The sequence below is a fragment of the Pipistrellus kuhlii genome, unplaced genomic scaffold, assembly GCF_014108245.1.
Source record: "Pipistrellus kuhlii isolate mPipKuh1 unplaced genomic scaffold, mPipKuh1.p scaffold_m20_p_89, whole genome shotgun sequence".
NCBI lineage: Eukaryota > Metazoa > Chordata > Mammalia > Chiroptera > Vespertilionidae > Pipistrellus > Pipistrellus kuhlii.
In genome coordinates this window covers 158,157-175,214 of record NW_023425594.1, presented here as the reverse complement: position 1 = coordinate 175,214, position 17,058 = coordinate 158,157, and the positions used below count along the sequence as shown (strand labels likewise).

The 17,058-nt window shown below is 49.9% G+C and overlaps 2 protein-coding genes across 8 annotated transcripts in view; both read right to left on the bottom strand.

Annotated features, from left to right (window-relative positions):
• The window catches only part of LOC123651826 (zinc finger protein 551-like), a 70,443-nt gene extending 62,556 nt beyond the window's left edge, over window positions 1-7,887 (bottom strand). The window contains exon 1 of the mRNA XM_045577345.1: window positions 7,804-7,887. The gene's annotated coding sequence lies outside the window, so the exon portion shown is untranslated. The remainder of the gene's footprint in view (window positions 1-7,803) is intronic.
• LOC118712403 (zinc finger protein 551) overlaps window positions 1-17,058 on the bottom strand; it is a 45,801-nt gene that overhangs the window by 22,993 nt on the left and 5,750 nt on the right. The window contains exons 3-5 of one of the 7 annotated variants that reach the window (XM_045577342.1): window positions 14,590-16,025; window positions 10,464-10,472; window positions 4,116-4,126 (exon numbers count right to left, since the gene is read on the bottom strand). In XM_045577342.1, the coding sequence (XP_045433298.1) occupies window positions 4,116-4,126; window positions 10,464-10,472; window positions 14,590-16,025 (1,456 nt within the window). Of the gene's footprint in view, window positions 1-1,325; window positions 1,746-1,776; window positions 2,984-4,115; window positions 4,127-5,589; window positions 5,714-5,982; window positions 5,994-10,463; window positions 10,473-13,917; window positions 16,026-17,058 lie in introns of those variants that run through there. The other 6 variants (XM_045577343.1, XM_045577344.1, XM_045577340.1 and 3 more) reach the window with 6 other exon arrangements.

Genomic DNA, 17,058 nt, shown 5'->3' with positions numbered 1-17,058 from the left:
GCTACTGTTATAAATCATAATATAAAGATCTGTTTTCCGATGATCTAAGGTGACCCCTGTGAAAGTGGTCACAATCCACAGGAGAACCGCTAGCAGGGTCACTTAAGGCCATCGGAAAACACAAATAGTTACATTAGAATTCATAACAGTAGCAAAATGACAGATATGAAGTAGCAGGTATTGGATAGATGGAAGTTGCTACTTCTGAATGTTCATCCACACATTCTCCTGAAACCTGTGCATATGGACATTCTCGGACCTCCACACAGAAAGTTTGGCATCTCCACAAAATCTGTCCACTTCTGTCAAAACCGGTTTGGTTCAGTGGATAGAGCGTCAGCCTGCAGACTGAAAGGTCCCGGGTTTGATTCGGGTCAAGGGCATGTACCTTGGTTGCGGGCACATCCCTAGTAGGGAGTGTGCAAGAGGCAGCTGATTGATGATCCTCTCTCATCAATGTTTCTAACTCTCTATCCCTCTCTCTTCCTCTCTGTAAAAAATCAATAAAATATATTAAAAGTCCACTTCTATATGCTGGCAGGTCACAATTCTTATTTCAAATCATTTCACACAGTGACTACAAGCCTGAAAAGTAGAAGTACAGCCCTAAACAGTTTGGCTCAGTGGATAGAGCATCAGCCTATGGACTCAAGGGTCCCAGGTTCGATTCCTGTCAAGGGCATGTACCTTGGTTACGGGCACATACCCAGTAGGGAGTGTGCAGGAGGCAGCAGATCAATGTTTCTAACTCTCTATCCCTCTCCCTTCCTCTCTGTAAAAAATCAATACATTAAAAAAAAAAAGTACGAAAGTGTCCTAGTTTGGCTCAGTGGATGGAGCATCAGCCTGCAGACTGAAGGGTTCCAGGTTCACTTCTGCTCATGGGTACATACCTCAATTGAAGGCTCAATCCATGGCCTGGGTCCCTGGCCGGGGTTGGGGCACATTCAGAGGCAATCAATCAATGAATGTTACATCAATGATTGTCTCTCCCTCTCCCTTCCACTCTCTCTAATCCTCAAGTGAGAATTAACAAAAGTACAAAAGCAAAATTCACAAAATGATCATAAATCAGAGCTGTTTCCAGGTTTGTGAACGATAACCTGGAAAAAGTCACCACAACATAATGAGAGAACAAATGTTCACGAAAAACATGCCCTTTGCTGAGGCTAGGGCCTCGGATCCATTCCCTAGCACAGTGGTCGGCAAACATATTAGTCAACAGAACCAAATATCAACAATACAACAATTGAAATTTATTTTGAGTGCCAACTTTTTTAAACTTAAACTTATTCTAACTTATTCTAATGCCACTTCTTCAAAATAGACTTGCCCAGGCTGTGGTATTTTGTGGAAGAGCCACACTCAAGGGGCCAAAGAGCCACATGTGGCTTGCAAGCCGCAGTTTGCCAACCACAGCCCTATTCAGAGAGAAAGAATTGAGGAAGTCGTCCAGAGTATTCGTAATTTTCCCAGGCAAAAGTGGACACGGAAGTCATCTTCCCTGAGCACGCAGGTGTGACCGATGCACACTGTCCAGAGGAGCCAGGTGGGAGAGGTGAAATGGTTTCAGCCACAAAAACCAGCAGTGACATCGATCAATCTGGTAATAGCCCAGGCAGGTTAGAGTGCAATGCAGCCCTTGAAAGCCTCTCTTGAACTTAAAGCATCAGGAATCTAGCAGAGTGTATGTCCCACAAACAGAAAGGTAAATAACTCTGAGTCTCCTCCAGGGTTGTGATGCTGAGTGAAGACATACAGCCTTCCCAGCACAGTTAAAGCTTTCCTTCAGTGTGAAGTCTCTGGTGCCTGAGGAGGTTAGATGTGCGGGTAAAAGACTTGCCACACTCTTTACACTTATAAGGTTTTTCTCCAGTGTGAACCCTTTTGTGCTTAATGAGGGTGGAGCTTTCTCTGAAGGACTTCCCACAATCGCTGCACGCATAGGGCTTTTCTCCAGTGTGAATCCTCTGGTGGGTGAGAAGGTTGTAGGTGCGGGTGAAAGATTTCTCACATTCGTTACACTCGTAAGGTCTTTCTCCAGTGTGCACCCTTTTGTGCAGAATGAAGTTAGTCCTTTGTCGGAAGGACTTCCCGCAATAACCGCACTCGTATGGCTTTTCCCCGGTGTGAATTCTTTTGTGCTGAATGAGGGCACAGCTTTGTCTGAAGGACTTCCCACAATCGCTGCATTGATAGGGCTTTTCACCAGTATGAATTCTCTGGTGTCTGATGAGATCAATTTTATAGCCGAGGCACTTCCCACAATCACTGCACTCATAACGCTTTTCTACAGTAGGAACGCTCCGAGGTGCGAGGAGGAAGTCTCCGCCATGAAAGCACGTCCCACCAACACAGTACACATCCGGTTTTTCTCCCGTGGGAACCCTTCCGTGTTGAGTGACCTTCCCGCACTCACTACACGCGTGATGCCCTTCTCCAGAACAGATCCTCTGCCGCTGAACAAGGTTCTGATTGTGGAGAGCAGCCTTCTCACATTCGCCCAACGCTTGTTGACTTTTTCCACTGGGAGTGGCCTGCCCGCTCTCCCTACCACCGAGTGGCCCCTCAGTGGTAAGAGCGGACTGGAGCTGGAGAAGGTCTGAGGTGGCTGGACATTCCGCCCCAACATCCTGACCTGTGAAAGGCGTTCCCGACACACAGCAGCTGTCCCTGGTCACTGGCAAATCCCTGTCCACACTTCCTCTCCAGGGCTTCTCTCCGCTGGCATTCCTCTGTAAAAAGTCTGCACGGAAGCTGGGGCCTCTCACAGGGACATCTCTGAAGAACGTTTTATTTTCAAGGTTTACTGCTTGGCACTCAGTCAGGTGCAAAATATCTTTTAACACCGAGACACACTGGTCGCAGGGGTCAGTCCTCTGGGCTGCTGGAGCTATCTCGGAAGCTCTTACCTGTGACTTGCCTTCTACAGACACACACTGCTCTGAAGGGGCCTCTTCAGCTTCCAATTTATGCCAACAACCTGAAAGCAGAGAAATGCTGAGCACACAGATGTTCACTTTATCGGGAGGGCGGAGTCCCATGACAAAGGATTGTGAGACATAATACAATGGTTTTTATGGGACTGTCTAAAATAAGAGACCTGGCCCTGGTGATTTGGCTCAGTGGATAGAGCATCGGTCTGCAGACTGAAGGGTCCCGGGTTCCATTCCGGTCAAGGACACATGCCCAGGTAGCAAACCTGATCCCCAGTAGGGGGTGTGCAACAGGCAGCTGATCCATGATTCTCTCTCATCATTGATGTTTCTATCTCTCTCCCTTTCCCTTCCTCTCTGAAATCAATTTTATATATATATATATATATATTTTTTTTATTTTATTTTAATTTTTTAAAAATACATTTTATTAATTTTCTTACAGAGAGGAAGGTAGAGAGATGGAGAGTTAGAAATATATATATTTATATATATTTTTTTTAAGTAAGTAAAATAAGAGCCCTGAGGCAGGTTGAACAATGAACTGTGTGCAGTGCTGGCCTCTGAAGGTCACAGAGCAGAGGAGACCTCCCCAGGAAGAGGACACAGAGGTGGCGTGCAGCACACAGAAGAGGAGCAGGAAGTCCCAGTCATTCGTCTGCTAGCAGCGTTTAGCGGGCTTGTGTGTCGGTGACATGGACCAGCTGTGCAGAGAGTTGGTTATGTTTTTCTCAAAGTAAAATTCAAAAAATGAGGAGCCCGTGTCCAAGCACTGCTGAAGGATGCATGTGCACCTCATAACACACGTGCAGGTCAATGCCGGAATGTTCTGTAGAGCAGCGGTCGCCAACTGGAGGTGTGGTCCGAAAGGTTGGCAACCGCTGCTGCAGAGAGAGCAGTGCAGAGGAACAGGGGATGTAAGAAGGCCACACAGGGGAAGGCAGTTAGGGGCCAGGAAATCACAGATAAAACAAGAAATCAGCAAAGGGTCACGTATGGGAAAGAGAAGGTAGAAATGGGTGTGGTTAGTGACAAATTCAAGAAACGCGATTGGACACACGACCTGTTCCTGATAGAATCTGAACACAGTCTCTATGTCCTGGCATCTCCCAGCTGCCATTCGCAGGGCGAGGTCTCCTCTGAGACCATCTTACCATGACTACCGTGTGGGGGAAAAACAAGGGTTCTTTCTGAACTTGGTATTGTACATGGAAGACCACAGTGGTGAGCAGCACAAAACAGTATTCAGGGAACAAAATATTACAAGCAACAACTGAAGGAGGGCATTAAAAGAAAGGCCCAGCCCTAGCTGGTTGGCCTCTATCTATGGGTAGAGCATTGGCTTCCAGACTGAAGGGTCCCAGGTTCGTTTCCCGCTCAGGGCACATGCCTGGGTTGTGAGCTCAAACCCTAGTAGGGGACATAGAGGAGACAACCGTGATTTTTTTTTTAATTATATATTTTATTGATTTTTTTACAGAGAGGAAGGGAGAGGGATAGAGAGTTAGAAACATCGATGAGAGCCGAAACCGGTTTGGCTCAGCGGTAGAGCGTCGGTCTGCGGACTGAAAGGTCCCAGGTTCGATTCCGGTCAAGGGCATGTGCGTTGGTTGTGGGCACATCCCCAGTGGGGGGGTGTGCAGGAGGCAGCTGGTCGATGTTTCTCTCTCATCGACGTTTCTAGCTCTCTATCTCTCTCCCTTCCTCTCTGTGAAAAATCAATAAAATATATTTTTAAAAAAAGAAAAAAAAATCGATGAGAGAGAAATATTGATCAGCTGCCTCCTGTACACCCCCAACGGGAAATGTGCCCGCCACCAAGGTACATGCCCTTGACCAGAATCGAACCTGGGACCCAAACCAGTTAGGGCAGCAACCATGATTTTTTCTCATCAGTAATGTTTTCTCTCTGAAATCAATAAAAAATGTTTTTTTTAAAAAAGAACAGCCCTGCCCAGCCGGCAGTGCTCAGTGGTTGAGCATCTATCTATCTATGAACCAGGAGGTCACGGTTCGATATCCAGTCAGGGCACATGCCAGGTTACAGTAGGGGGTGCAGGATGCAGCCAATCAATGATTCTCTCATCATGGATGTTTCTCTCTCTCTCTCTCTCTCTCTCTCTCCCTCTCCCTCTCCCTCTCCCTCTCCCTCTCCCTTCCTCTCTAAAATGTGTGTGTGTGTGTGTGTGTGTTTATACACACTAAACAAAATAGAGAATATATATATATATTTAAGAAAACAAAACAAAACAGAACAGCCCATGGTTTATGGAATAAAAAACCATGAGCTGGCACAGGCGCTCACAAAGAACAATCAGCCAGAGGAAAGGGGCAGAGTTAGAGGACATGAATCAGACAGAGTCACCCTGCAAAGGTGAGGGCAAACAAGTGGGACCCACTAAGCTGTCTGCAAGACCCTGAGTCCCAGCATTTCCTGTCCTTTCTAAGGCGACTGTTGTGAGGGATGCCCCAGTGCGCCTTGCTCAGGGCTTTCCATACAGCTCCGCACTGGCACCCGCCGCCTGTAGGACAAAAATGTGGGGGAAAGTAACACACCGTCTGGCTGTAAGAAGGACAGCGATACCTGGTGTGTGTGTGTGTGGGGGGGCAGGACATATCACTTCAGGACACTGGGAGAAGGTGAAGGTCTTACCAAGAGATGCTACAAGTGCAAAGATTTCCAGCATCACCTCGCAGTACAGGAGTCTCTGAGCCTCATCGAGGAGCCCCCACTCCTCCTGGGAGAAGGCGATGGCCACGTCCTCAAAGTCCATCTCCTGTGGCAACAGAGACAGTTTGCTCCACAGTCAGCTTGTCCCCTAGGATCCCAAGTTTGTCATACCCCCAACCCCCACCTCCACATGCACCTGCTCCCTCTACTGCCCACATCAGAAAATATACCTGACCTTAGTGCTACACTCCTATTGATTTTATTTTTTTTAAATATATTTTATTGAGCCCTAACCGGTTTGGCTCAGTGGATAGAGCGTCGGCCTGCGGACTGAAGGGTCCCGGGTTCGATTCCGGTCAAGGGCATGTACCTTGGTTGTGGGCCATCCCCAGTCGGGGGTGTGCAGGAGGCAGCTGATCAATGACTCTCTCTCATCGATGTTTCTAACTCTCTATCTCTCTCCCTTCCTCTCTGTAAAAAAATCAATCAAGTATATATTTTTTTAAAAAAGAAAAAAAAAAGAAAAAAATATATATTTTATTGATTTTTTCACAGAGAGGAAAGGAGAGCTAGAAACATCGATGAGAGAGAAACATCGATCAGCTGCCTCCTGCACACCCCCCACCAGGGATGTGCCCACAACCAATGTACATGCCCCTGACCAGAATCAAACCTGGGACCTTTCAGTCCGCAGATCAATGCTCTATCCACTGAGGCAAACCAGTTTCAGCATAAAACCTAATTTTCAAGGCATCCTTGATTCCTACCTCTCTCTGTCAAAGTTGAAAGAAGAAAATGTAACCCTGACCAGTGTGGCTCAGTGGATAGAGCATCGGCCTGCGGACTGAAGGGTCCCAAGTGCCTTGGTTACGGGCACATCGCCAGTAGGGAGTGTGCAAGAAGCAATTGAATCGATGTTTCTAACTCTCTTATCCCTCTCCTTTCCTCTCTGTAAAAAATCAATAAAATATATATATTTTTTTAAAAGAAAGAAGAAAATGTAGCCCTAGCTGGTTTGGCTCAGTGGATAGAGCATCAACTTGTAGACTGAAGGGTCCCGGGTTCGATTCCGATCAAGGGCACATGCCTGGGTTGCAGGCTCGACCCCTGGTAGGGGGTGTGCAGGTGTCAGCCAATCAATGATTCTCATCACTGATGTTTCTATTTCTCTCTCCCTCTTCCTTCCTCTCTGAAATCAATAAAAATATATTTTTTTAAAAATATATACTATATAGGGGGGGAGGAGTCCCTGGCCAGGCAGCTCCGTTGGTTAGAGCATCATCCTGATATGCCAAGGTTTTAGTCCAATCCCAGGTCAGGGCACATACAAGAATCATCCAATGAATGGTAAATAAGTGGAACAGATTAATATTTCTCTCTCTCTCTCTCTCTAAATCAATCAATAAAAATTAAATTAAAAAAAAAAAAAAAGGCCGAAACCAGTTTGGCTCAGTGGAAAGAGCGTCAGCCTGAGGACTGAAGGGTCCCGGGTTCAATTCCGGTCAGGGGCATGTACCTAGGTTGTTGGCACATCCCCAGTGGGGGGTGTGCAAGAGGCAGCTAATCAATGTTTCTCTCTCATCAATATTTCTAACTCTCTATCCCTCTCTCTTCCTCTCTGTAAAAAAATCAATAAAATATATTTAAAAAAAGAAAGAAAAAGAAAATGCAGGTGGCCACACCTAAAACACAGATCCAGAATCCAACTCTTTCCCACCTCCACGGCTGCCAGTCTCCCATGGCCCGTCACCTGCAGACAGACACCCGACTGTCACAGAGCTGCTCAGGACCTGACTCCGGTCCCCTGTCCCGGTTCCCATGGGAAGGAAAGGACACCGGCGGGTGCCTGGACCAGCTCGGCCTCCCCTCCAGGCCGCTGCATTCTGGGACGCCTCCCTCCAGGCCACTCTGGCGCCGTGGCAGGAAAGAATGCCTCCCCTCCAGGCCACTCTGGGCGCTGTGCCTGAGGACGGACGGCCCAGCTCTCACCCTCACGTTGCCACAAACTGGAACCACTGCGTGCCACCTTAGGCCTGGCCTTCAGATCCTTTGCTTGGTGCCTGTCCAAGGTCCCCGGGGCCTAGGGCAGGAGGAGGGGCTGGACAGCCCCAGGGCACCCCTATCTCCAACAAACCCAAAAAGTCTGAGGCCCCACAGACATCAGCACCACAGCCCGGCCCCCTGAGAGGCTCTGACCGCAGGGCCTGTGGGAGCTGAAGGCGCTGAGGGCCCGGCTCCCCCGACAGGACCCGGGGCTCAGGCTGCTCGGGGCCTGGCCCAGCCTCCAGGCCGGGGGACCTACCTACCAGTTACCTTATCGCCTACAGCCCTGGTCGGCAAACTGGGGCTTGTGAGCCACAAGCGGCTCTCTGGCCCCTTGAGTGCGGCTCTTCCACAAAACACCACGGCCTGGGCGAGTCTATGCTGAAGAAGTGGCGTTAGAAGAAGTTTAAGTTAAAAAGTTTGGCTCTCCGAAGACATCTCAACCGTTGTGCTGTTGATATTTGGCTCTGTGGACTAAGGAGTCTGCCGACCCTACAGGACTCCTCCTTCCGGCCCCTCAGTGCTGTCCTTTCTTGTAGCCCCTTCTCCCTCTGGGCAGGTTTGGGACATCTTTAGGGCCCTGCCTCACACGATGTCCCTCTTCTGCTCACATCCCTCCAACATTCCCACGGCCCCAGCGTCCTCAGAATAAAAGTAAAACACCACAAAGAACTTCCCCTCACCTAGCCTGATGCTTAAAAACAAAACAAAACAAAAAAACCCTCAGCGGAGGATATCTTCTCCATTGATATTTGCAGGGAGTGAGAGTGAATGGGGAGGGGAGGGGAGGTACAGAGAGAGAAAAACATCCAGGGACAGAGAGAGACACGTCGGTTGGTGGCCTCCCACAGGCGGCCCCCACCTGGGACTGGGGAACCTGTGGCCTTCGGGTCTGGAGGCCCTGACGCTCTAACTACTGAGCCACACCGGCCAGGGCTTCTTGGATGCTTTTTGAGAAGGGAACAGGGAGAGGGAGGAGAGAGGTATGGATTCGTGGCCACCCACGGATGTACTCGCTGGCGGCTTTCTGTGTGGCCGCACATCCGTGCTATCCCCGTGGCCTCTGTCCCCGAGCTCCGCCGCCTCCGATTCCAGAACCCTCCCCCCCACCCCCACCCCACCCCACCCCACCCCCACCCCCACCCCCCCCACCCCCACCCCCCCCACCCCCCCCACCCCACCCCCACCCCACCCCCGGCTCCGCGGACCCCCCGCCAGCCGCCCTCTGCCGCCCCGTCCCGGCGGGCGGCCCTGGGGGGTGGGGGGGGTTCTGGCGGGCGGCCCGGGGGGATCCCGGGGGGGGGGGGGTCGCGGCGGGCGGCCCGGTGGGGTCCCGGGGGGGGGGGGTCCCGGCGGGCGGCCCGGGGGGATCCCGGGGGGGTGGGTCCCGGCAGGCGGCCCGGGGGGTTCCGGGGGGGGGGTGTCCCGGCGGGCGGCCCGGGGGGGTCCCGGGGGGGGGTCCCGGCGGGCGGCCCGGGGGGGGTCCCCCAGGAGTGCCTCAGCGCCCCGCACCCGGGGCCCGGGCCGCGGGAGGGGACGGCGCGCCCCGCGGGCGGCACTCACCTCAGCCGGCCGCCTCAGCGAAGAGCCGCCGTCGGACTCCGCGGGCGAGCGGACTCCGCGGAGCCCCGAGGCTCCGCCCGGGACAGCGACGCCCCTCCCGCCCCCGTCACCTCCCGCCTCGGACCCGCCCCGCACAGCGGGGACCCCCCTCCCTCCGCGCCCCACGGACACTGACCCACGGACAGACCGGAGAGATCAAAACAACCGCCCGGAGGAGGCCGCCGGAAGTCCCGCCCTCGCCCCGTGTGCATGCCCGAAGACGCCCCTGTTCAAGCCGCTCATCGGCTCAGCGCTGCTTCCGCTGGGCGCGTTGCATTCTGGGCATTGTAGTTCCCTCAGCCGCCTAGGAGGCGGTAGAGCCACAGTCCTGGACTATTAAGAAGGTGTTTCCTCAATGGATAGAGCGTCAGCCTGCGGACCCAACTCAAGAGTCCGGGTTCGATTTCGGTCAAGGGCATGTATCTGGGTTGCGGGCACATCCCCAGTAGTGGGTGTGCAAGAGGCAGCTGATCGATGTTTCTAACTTTCTATCCCTCTTCCTTCCTCTCTGTAAAAAGTCAATAAAATATAAAAATTTAAAAAAATAAAAAAATAAAAAAGGATGAACTATGTTTTTTGTTTGTTTGTTTTAAAAAAAGGTGTTTGGTCCTAACCCACTGCTTTGGACTGAAGGGTCCCGGGTTTGATTCCGGTCAAGGGCATGTTCCTTGGTTGAGGGCACATCCCCAGTGGGGGGTGTGCAGGAGACAGCTGATGGATGTCCCTCTCCCTTCCTCTCTGTAAAAAAATCCATAAAATATGTGGGTTCTTTTCAAAGGTGTTTGGGCTCAGGGAGACTTCAGTTTCCGGTGGCGGTTCCCCCATTTCTGGAGAGTTTCGTCTGCAACAGGCCACGAGTTAGTTTGGAGACATTATTCCAGACTCCGTGAAGCTCAGACCGGTCCTGAGGCGAACACTAGGACTTATTCTCTACGGTCTCAGACCCAAATGGCCGCAGATTCTGACCCGGCCACAGCATGCACCCACTCCTCCTGGGATGTGTTATCTTCGGCCCATACAGGTGCTAGGGGTCAGCAGCTTACGTGGGTTGTGTATGGTCAATCAGGAGCGGAAATAAAATGTGGGGGCCCAGCTAATAGGATAAGCAATGTGAATTATACTCCGTTAGCCGTGATTGTGCTGTCCTGATCAAAAGGCACATTCTCACCTGGCTGCGAGGTGCAGGCGGACCTGGGAGCTCACCTGGAAACGTGGCCCGTCCTCTCCATCCGGGAGCTGCCTGTTGTGATGGGAAGTTTGACAACCTCACTGCAGATATCAGAGGCACCAGCCCTTTGCAAACCCCCAGCAGGTGTTGTAAACTGTAACCATCATACCCCGTGGTGGTCGGCAAACTGCGGCTCTGGGGCCACATGCGGCTCTTTGGTCCCTTGAGTGTGTCTCTTCCACAAAATATCACGGCCTGGGCGAGTGTATTCTGAAGAAGTGGTGTTAGAAGTCTAAAAAAATTGGCTCTCCAAGGAAATTTCAATCGTTGTGCTGTTGATACCTGGCTCTATTGACTAATGAGTTTGCCGACCACGGGGCTAGGATTATGCTGTGCTCTTGCCTGGTCGGGGCGTGTGCAGGAGGCAACAAATCTGTGTGTTTCTCTCACATGGATACTTTTCTGTCTTTCCCTCTCTCTTCCTCTCTCTCTAAAAGTCAGCGGGAAAATATCCTCAGGTGAGGATTTAAAATATCTATTTTTAAAATAAAATAAAGGTAGGTAGTGTGCCAAAAGCAACCAATCGATGTGTCTCACACACAAAGGTGTTTCTCTCTTCCTCCCTTCCGCTCTCTCTAGAATAGGGGTGTCGAACTCAATCAGAGAAGGGGCCAAAATCTAAAATCCAGCCTAAATCGCGGGCCGAATGGTTTACTGAACAGTCATAAACTGTCATTGTGATGGAAACGCAGCGGAGTGCAGTGATGACAGCGCGGTGCGGGCCACATTGCAAGGCCTGGCGGGACCGATTTGGCCCGCGGGCCTTGTGTTTGACACATGTGCTCTAGAATGTCGCTGAAAAAACAGGGGGAAGGCTGTGTATGTGAGGATGAATAAAACACATACATGACTGCTGATGGCCTACTATTCCACAAGAGGAACTCTTGACAACTAACATCTCACTTCTCCAAACACAAAGTGTATTCTCTTCAAGGAAAAGTATATTATTTTTATTTTTTGTGATAAATAAAAAAAAAAAAATTTCCTCCGTTGCCTTTCTCAATGCTTTGTGAGATTATGACTTTGTGTGGTATAATTTTAATCTTTTTTTCACCTTTATTGAGATATAATTGACAAACCTGTAAGGTATTTATAATATACTAGAAGCACAATGCATAAAATTTGTGCGGGGAGGAGGTGGGGCTGGTCCCTCAGCCCAGCCTGCACTCTCTCCAATCTGGGTCCCCTCGGGGGATGTCCAACTGCCAGTCCTATGATCAGGCCTAAATCGGCAGTTGGACATCCTTCTTGCAATCTGGGCCCGTTGGCTCCTGCTAGTCTTGCCTGATTGCCCTTAACTGCTAACCTGTCTGCCGGCCTGGTGCCCCTAACTACTCCCCTGCCCGCCTAATTGCCCCCTAACTGCTCCGCTGCCAGCCTGATCACCCCTAATTGCCCTCCCCTGCCGGCCTGATTGCCCCTAACTGCCTCTGCCTTGGCCCCCCGCCACTGTGGCTTTATCTTGAAGGATGTCTGGTGCAATTAGCCTATTACCCTTTTATTAGTATAGATATACTGTGTTTTGATACACATTATAAAAGGAAGATTAAAACTTTTGATTTGGGGGTTTTGGCTTCTTGGTAGGTTAATAATTTTATTAAAAAGACTAAAAAAAGAGGAATTCATGAACTACTAAAGTTGCAACTATGAAAGGCCAATGTTCTGTTTATCTGACAAACGTAGAAGGGTCTCATTAGAAGTCAAAGGAGCCGAGACCGGTTTGGCTCAATGGATAGAGCGTCGGCTTGGGGACTGAAGGGTCCCGGGTTCAATTCCGGTCAAGGGCATGTACCTTGGTTGTGGGCATATCCCCAGTAGGGGGTGTGCCAGAGGCAGCTCATCGATGACTCTCTCTCATCGATGTTTCTAACTATCTCTCTCCCTCCCTCTCTGTACAAAATCAATAAAATATATTAAAAAAAAGAAGTCAAAGGAGCGGGAAGCATAGTGTTTACACATGTCTGTCTTATAGTCATTTAGATTATTCAGGGACTTTATAACTCGAGATTTTAAATTACACAAGAAATATTGAAACAGCTATATGAATCATTAACACTTTAATTCGCCATCTTTCAGTGAGCACAGAGGTGAGTGGTACACCTAGGTCAATAGACTTATACAAGCACCATCTAATACAAGCCAAACAAGTAACGCTTGTCAGCTGGTTTGAGTTCATTCTCTACCAGGCGTCCTCAAACTTTTTAAAGTGGGGCCAGATCACGGTCCCTCAGAGAGCTGGAGGGCCGGACTATATGAACTACTAATTCCTACTGTAACACCTCGGCTGCACTCACTGCCCAAAAACCCTGGCGGGCCGGATCAGACTCCTCTGCGGGCTGCATGTGGCCCGCGGGCCGTAGTTTGAAGACGCCTGCGTCAGAGTGGAAGGAATGAGGATGCTGTCAAGCAGAAGTAACAGAGGGCCCTGGCCGGGGTTGCTCAGTGGACAGAGTGCCGGCCTGTGGACTGAAGGGTCCCAGGTTCAATCCCGATAAGGGCACATGCCCCAGTTACAGGCTTGATCCCCTACTGGGTGTGTGCAAGAGGCATCCGATCCAAGGCTCTCTCATCACGGATGTTTCTATCTCCTTCCCCTTTCCTCTTTGAAATCGTTAGCCACAAAAATTGACATCAATCCGGCATTAGCCCTGGGCAGCTTAGAAAGTGCAATGCAGCTCATGAAAGGCCAACTACTGCCCGGCCAGGGTCTCAGTTGGTTAAGCATTGCCCTGTGCACCAGGAGGTCAGAGCAAATGCCCAGGTGGCTGACTGGATCCCCAGAAAGGGGGAGGGGGGAGGTTGTGTGTGCAGGAGGGAGCTGATCAATGTTGATGTTTCTCTCATCAATGTTCCTCTCTCTAAAATCAATAAAAACATTTTTTTTAAAAAAGATCCACTTGTATCTGAAACTTTTAAAAAATTCAGGACAGCCCTAACCAGTTTGGCTCAGTGGATAGAGCCTGTGGACTGAAGGGTCCCAGGTTTGATTCCGGTCAAGGGCATGTACCTTGGTTGCAGGCACATCCCCAGTGGGGGGGGTGTGCAAGAGGCAGCTGATCGATGTTTCTCTTTCATCAATGCTTCTAACTATATCACTCTATCTTCCTCTCTGTAAAAAAAAAAAATCAATAAAACATATTAAAAAAGGAAAGAAAAAGAAATCCAGCACAGTGTATGTTCCACTAAAAAATGTTTAAATTCAGATGAAGAGTTCTCAGTTTCCTCCAGCATTGCTCCACTGAGTGAGGAAATAAAACATCCTCAGCACATTCAAGGATTTTCTCCCCTCTGAACCGTCTAGTGTGTTTAAAGAGGTGGGATTTGCAGCAAAAATATCTCCCACATATACTGCACTCATAAGGTCTTTTCTCCAGGGTGAACTCCTTGGTACCTCTAGTTAAAACATTTTCTGCATTTGCCACACTCACAGCATTTTCTGCCAAATGTGCTCAGTGGTGTCAAACAAGGCAGGGGTGTTCTCTATAAAGAACTTCCCACATTTTACCACTTTCATATGGCTTTTCCCCTGGTACGAATGCTCTGGTGAAGAGCGAGGTCAGATTTCTACCTAAAACCTTTCCCACAAACACCGTTCTGCAGTGTGTATGCTCTGGTGCTTCGGATGAAGGACTTCTCAGTATTGACACTCAAGGCTGCTTTTACCTAGTGTGAACTCTCAGATGTCTAATGAGGTGACATTTGTAGCTAAAAGATTTCCCACATTCACTACACTGATAAGGCCTTTCTGTAGCGTGCACACGCAGGTGTTGAAGGAAGCTGGAGGTACTGCTAAAAGGTTTGCCACACTTGCCACACTCACAAGCCTTCCCTTCAGAATGGACGCGGAGGTGCTGAATAAGGTGGGAGTGCTGTCTAAACGATTTTCTACACGCACTACACTCGTACGGCTTTTCTCCAGTGTGAATTCTCTGGTGGTTAATGAGGATACATTTGTTGCTAAAGCATCTCCCACAATCACTGCACTCATACGGCTTTTCTCCAGTGTGCACTCTCTGGTGTTGAGTGAGGGCAGAGCGCTGGGGGAAGGACTTCCCACAGTCAGGACACTCGTAAGGTTTTTCTCCGGTGTGAACTCTCTGGTGTTTGACGAGGTTAGAGCTTTGGCTGAAAGAGTTCCCACAGTGACTACACTCATATGGCTTTTCCCCGGTATGAACTCTCTGGTGTTTAATAAGGGCAGAGCTTTCTCTAAAGGACTTCCCACAATCACTACACTCATATGGCTTTTCTCCGGTGTGAACTCTCTGGTGTCTAAGAAGATCAGATTTGCAGCTAAAATATTTCCCACATTCACTACACCCATAAGGTATTTTTCTACTGTGTTGAAGGAAGCTGGAGGCATTGCTAAAGGATTTCCCAGGTTCACCCCATCCATACGGCTTTGCTTCGGAATGGACGCGGAGGTGCTGAATAAGGTGGGAGCGCCGTCTGAACGATTTTCTACACGTACTGCACTCATATGGCTTTTCTCCAGTGTGAATTTTCTGGTGGTTAACGAGGATACATTTGTAGGTAAAGCATCTCCCACAATCACTACACTCGTATGGCTTTTCACCAGTGTGAATTTTCTGGTGCTTGAAGAGGGCAGAGCTTTGGCCAAAGGACTTCCCACAATCACTACACTCGTAAGGCTTTTCTCCGGTGTGAATTCTCTGGTGTATGAGGAGGTAACATTTGAAGCGGAAAGATTTCCTACACTCACCACACTCAAAGGCGTTTTTTCCAGAGTGAAGTCTTTGGTGGTGAGTAAGGTTCGTGCGCTGTCTAAAGCGTTTCCCACAAGTACTGCACGCATATGGTTCTTCTTCGGTGTGATCTGCCCGGTGTGCAGGGAGGTCAGGGTTGTGGCCGAAGGACTTCTCATAACCCCTACACTCCTGAGACTTTTCTTCGGTGTGAACGCTTCTGTGCTGAAGAAGGTTCGAGATGTGTCTGAAGGCTTTCTGACACGCGCTGCCCTCGAAAAGCCCTTTTCTAGAAGACTCGCCTTGACGCTGACCAAGGTTCCGGTGTGGGCTGGCAGCGTTTGCACATCCACCTGAACGGAGACGACTTTCTCCACTGGGAAAGGCCAGGCCGCTCTCGCTACCAACGTGTGAATCCTCAGTATCACAAGGGGCCTGGTGCTGATGAAGGCCTGCGGTGCCTGGGAGGCCCTCCCCAACCTTCCCACAGGCGGAAGGCGCCCCGGATACGCAGAAGCTGCACCGGGTCACGCGCGAGGCCCCGTCCGCGGCCTCTTCCCGGGGCTCCGCGGCACCGGCTGTCCGCTGCTGCCGGTGAGGGTTTGCAGGGAAACAGAGGCCTCTCACACGTGCTTCACTGCAGAAGGCTCTCTGCTCAAGGTTTGCTGCTTGGCACTCGGTCAGGTGCAGAATAGCTTTCAAGGCCGGGACACAGCGCTCACAGGGGTCCGTCCTCTGGGCTGCTGGAGCCGTCTCAGACTCCCTCACCTGAGACTCTCCTTCTACAGAAACATCCTGCTCAGAAGGGGTCTCGTCATCTTCCGTCTTATGCCAACAACCTGAAAGCAGACAATTGCTGAGGAAATGGTTGTGGACTTTGGTCTGAGGGGCAAGTCCCACTGCATTATGTTAGGCATAATGGGATTGTCCCTTGGCTGCATGGGATTGTCTAAAAGTAAGGGCCTTCTTTACAGTACCTACTGAAGTGTCAAACACCAAATAGATATTCCCCCCAAAAAAAAGAAAGTTTTTGTATTATTTAAACCCTTCTTAGGAAGTGGGCATTGTGAGAGGAGGGCAGGGGGAAAAGCTATAAACCTTTTCTTTAAAAAAATAAATAAATAAATTGAAAGTGCTTAAAAAAAATTAAAAAAAATAAAAGTAAGGGGCTTGCCCGATCTGCATGGCTCAGTGGTTGAGGATCGACCTATAAACCAGGAACCGTTCAATTCCTGGTCAGGGAACATGCCTGGGTTGTGGGCTCAGTCCCCAGAGTGGGGAGTGCAGGAGGCAGCCCATCAGTGATTCTCTCATTGGCGTCTCTCTCTTTCTACCTCTCCCTTCCTCTCTGAAATCAATACAAAAATATTTTAAAAAATAAACAAGGGATAGCCGAAACCGGTTTGGCTCAGTGGATAGGGTGTCAGCCTGCGGACTAAAGAGCCCCAGGTTCGATTCTGGTCAAGGGCATGTGCCTTGGTTGCCAGCACATCCCCAGTAGGGGGTGTGCAAGAGGCAGCTGGTCGATGTTTCTCTCACCAATGTTTCTAACTCTCTATTCCTCTCTGTAAAAAAAAAAAATCAATAAAATATATTTAAAATAAAAAAATAAAATAAACAAGGGGCATAAAAACAGGTGGAAAAAGAGGCTACTGTGCAGCACTGTCCTTTGAAGATCACAAAACTGGACAGCCCTCACCCGAAAAGGAATACAAAGATGGCCTGCGCCACGTGGAACAAGAGCAGGCTCTCGGCTCGTTCTCCTAACAGCCTTCAGCAGAGTTTGTCTGCTGGTGACCTGGGCAGGCTGTGTGCACAGTTGATTATGTCTCTTTCCCAATAAAACTCAGTAAGTAAGGAGCTGGTATTTGA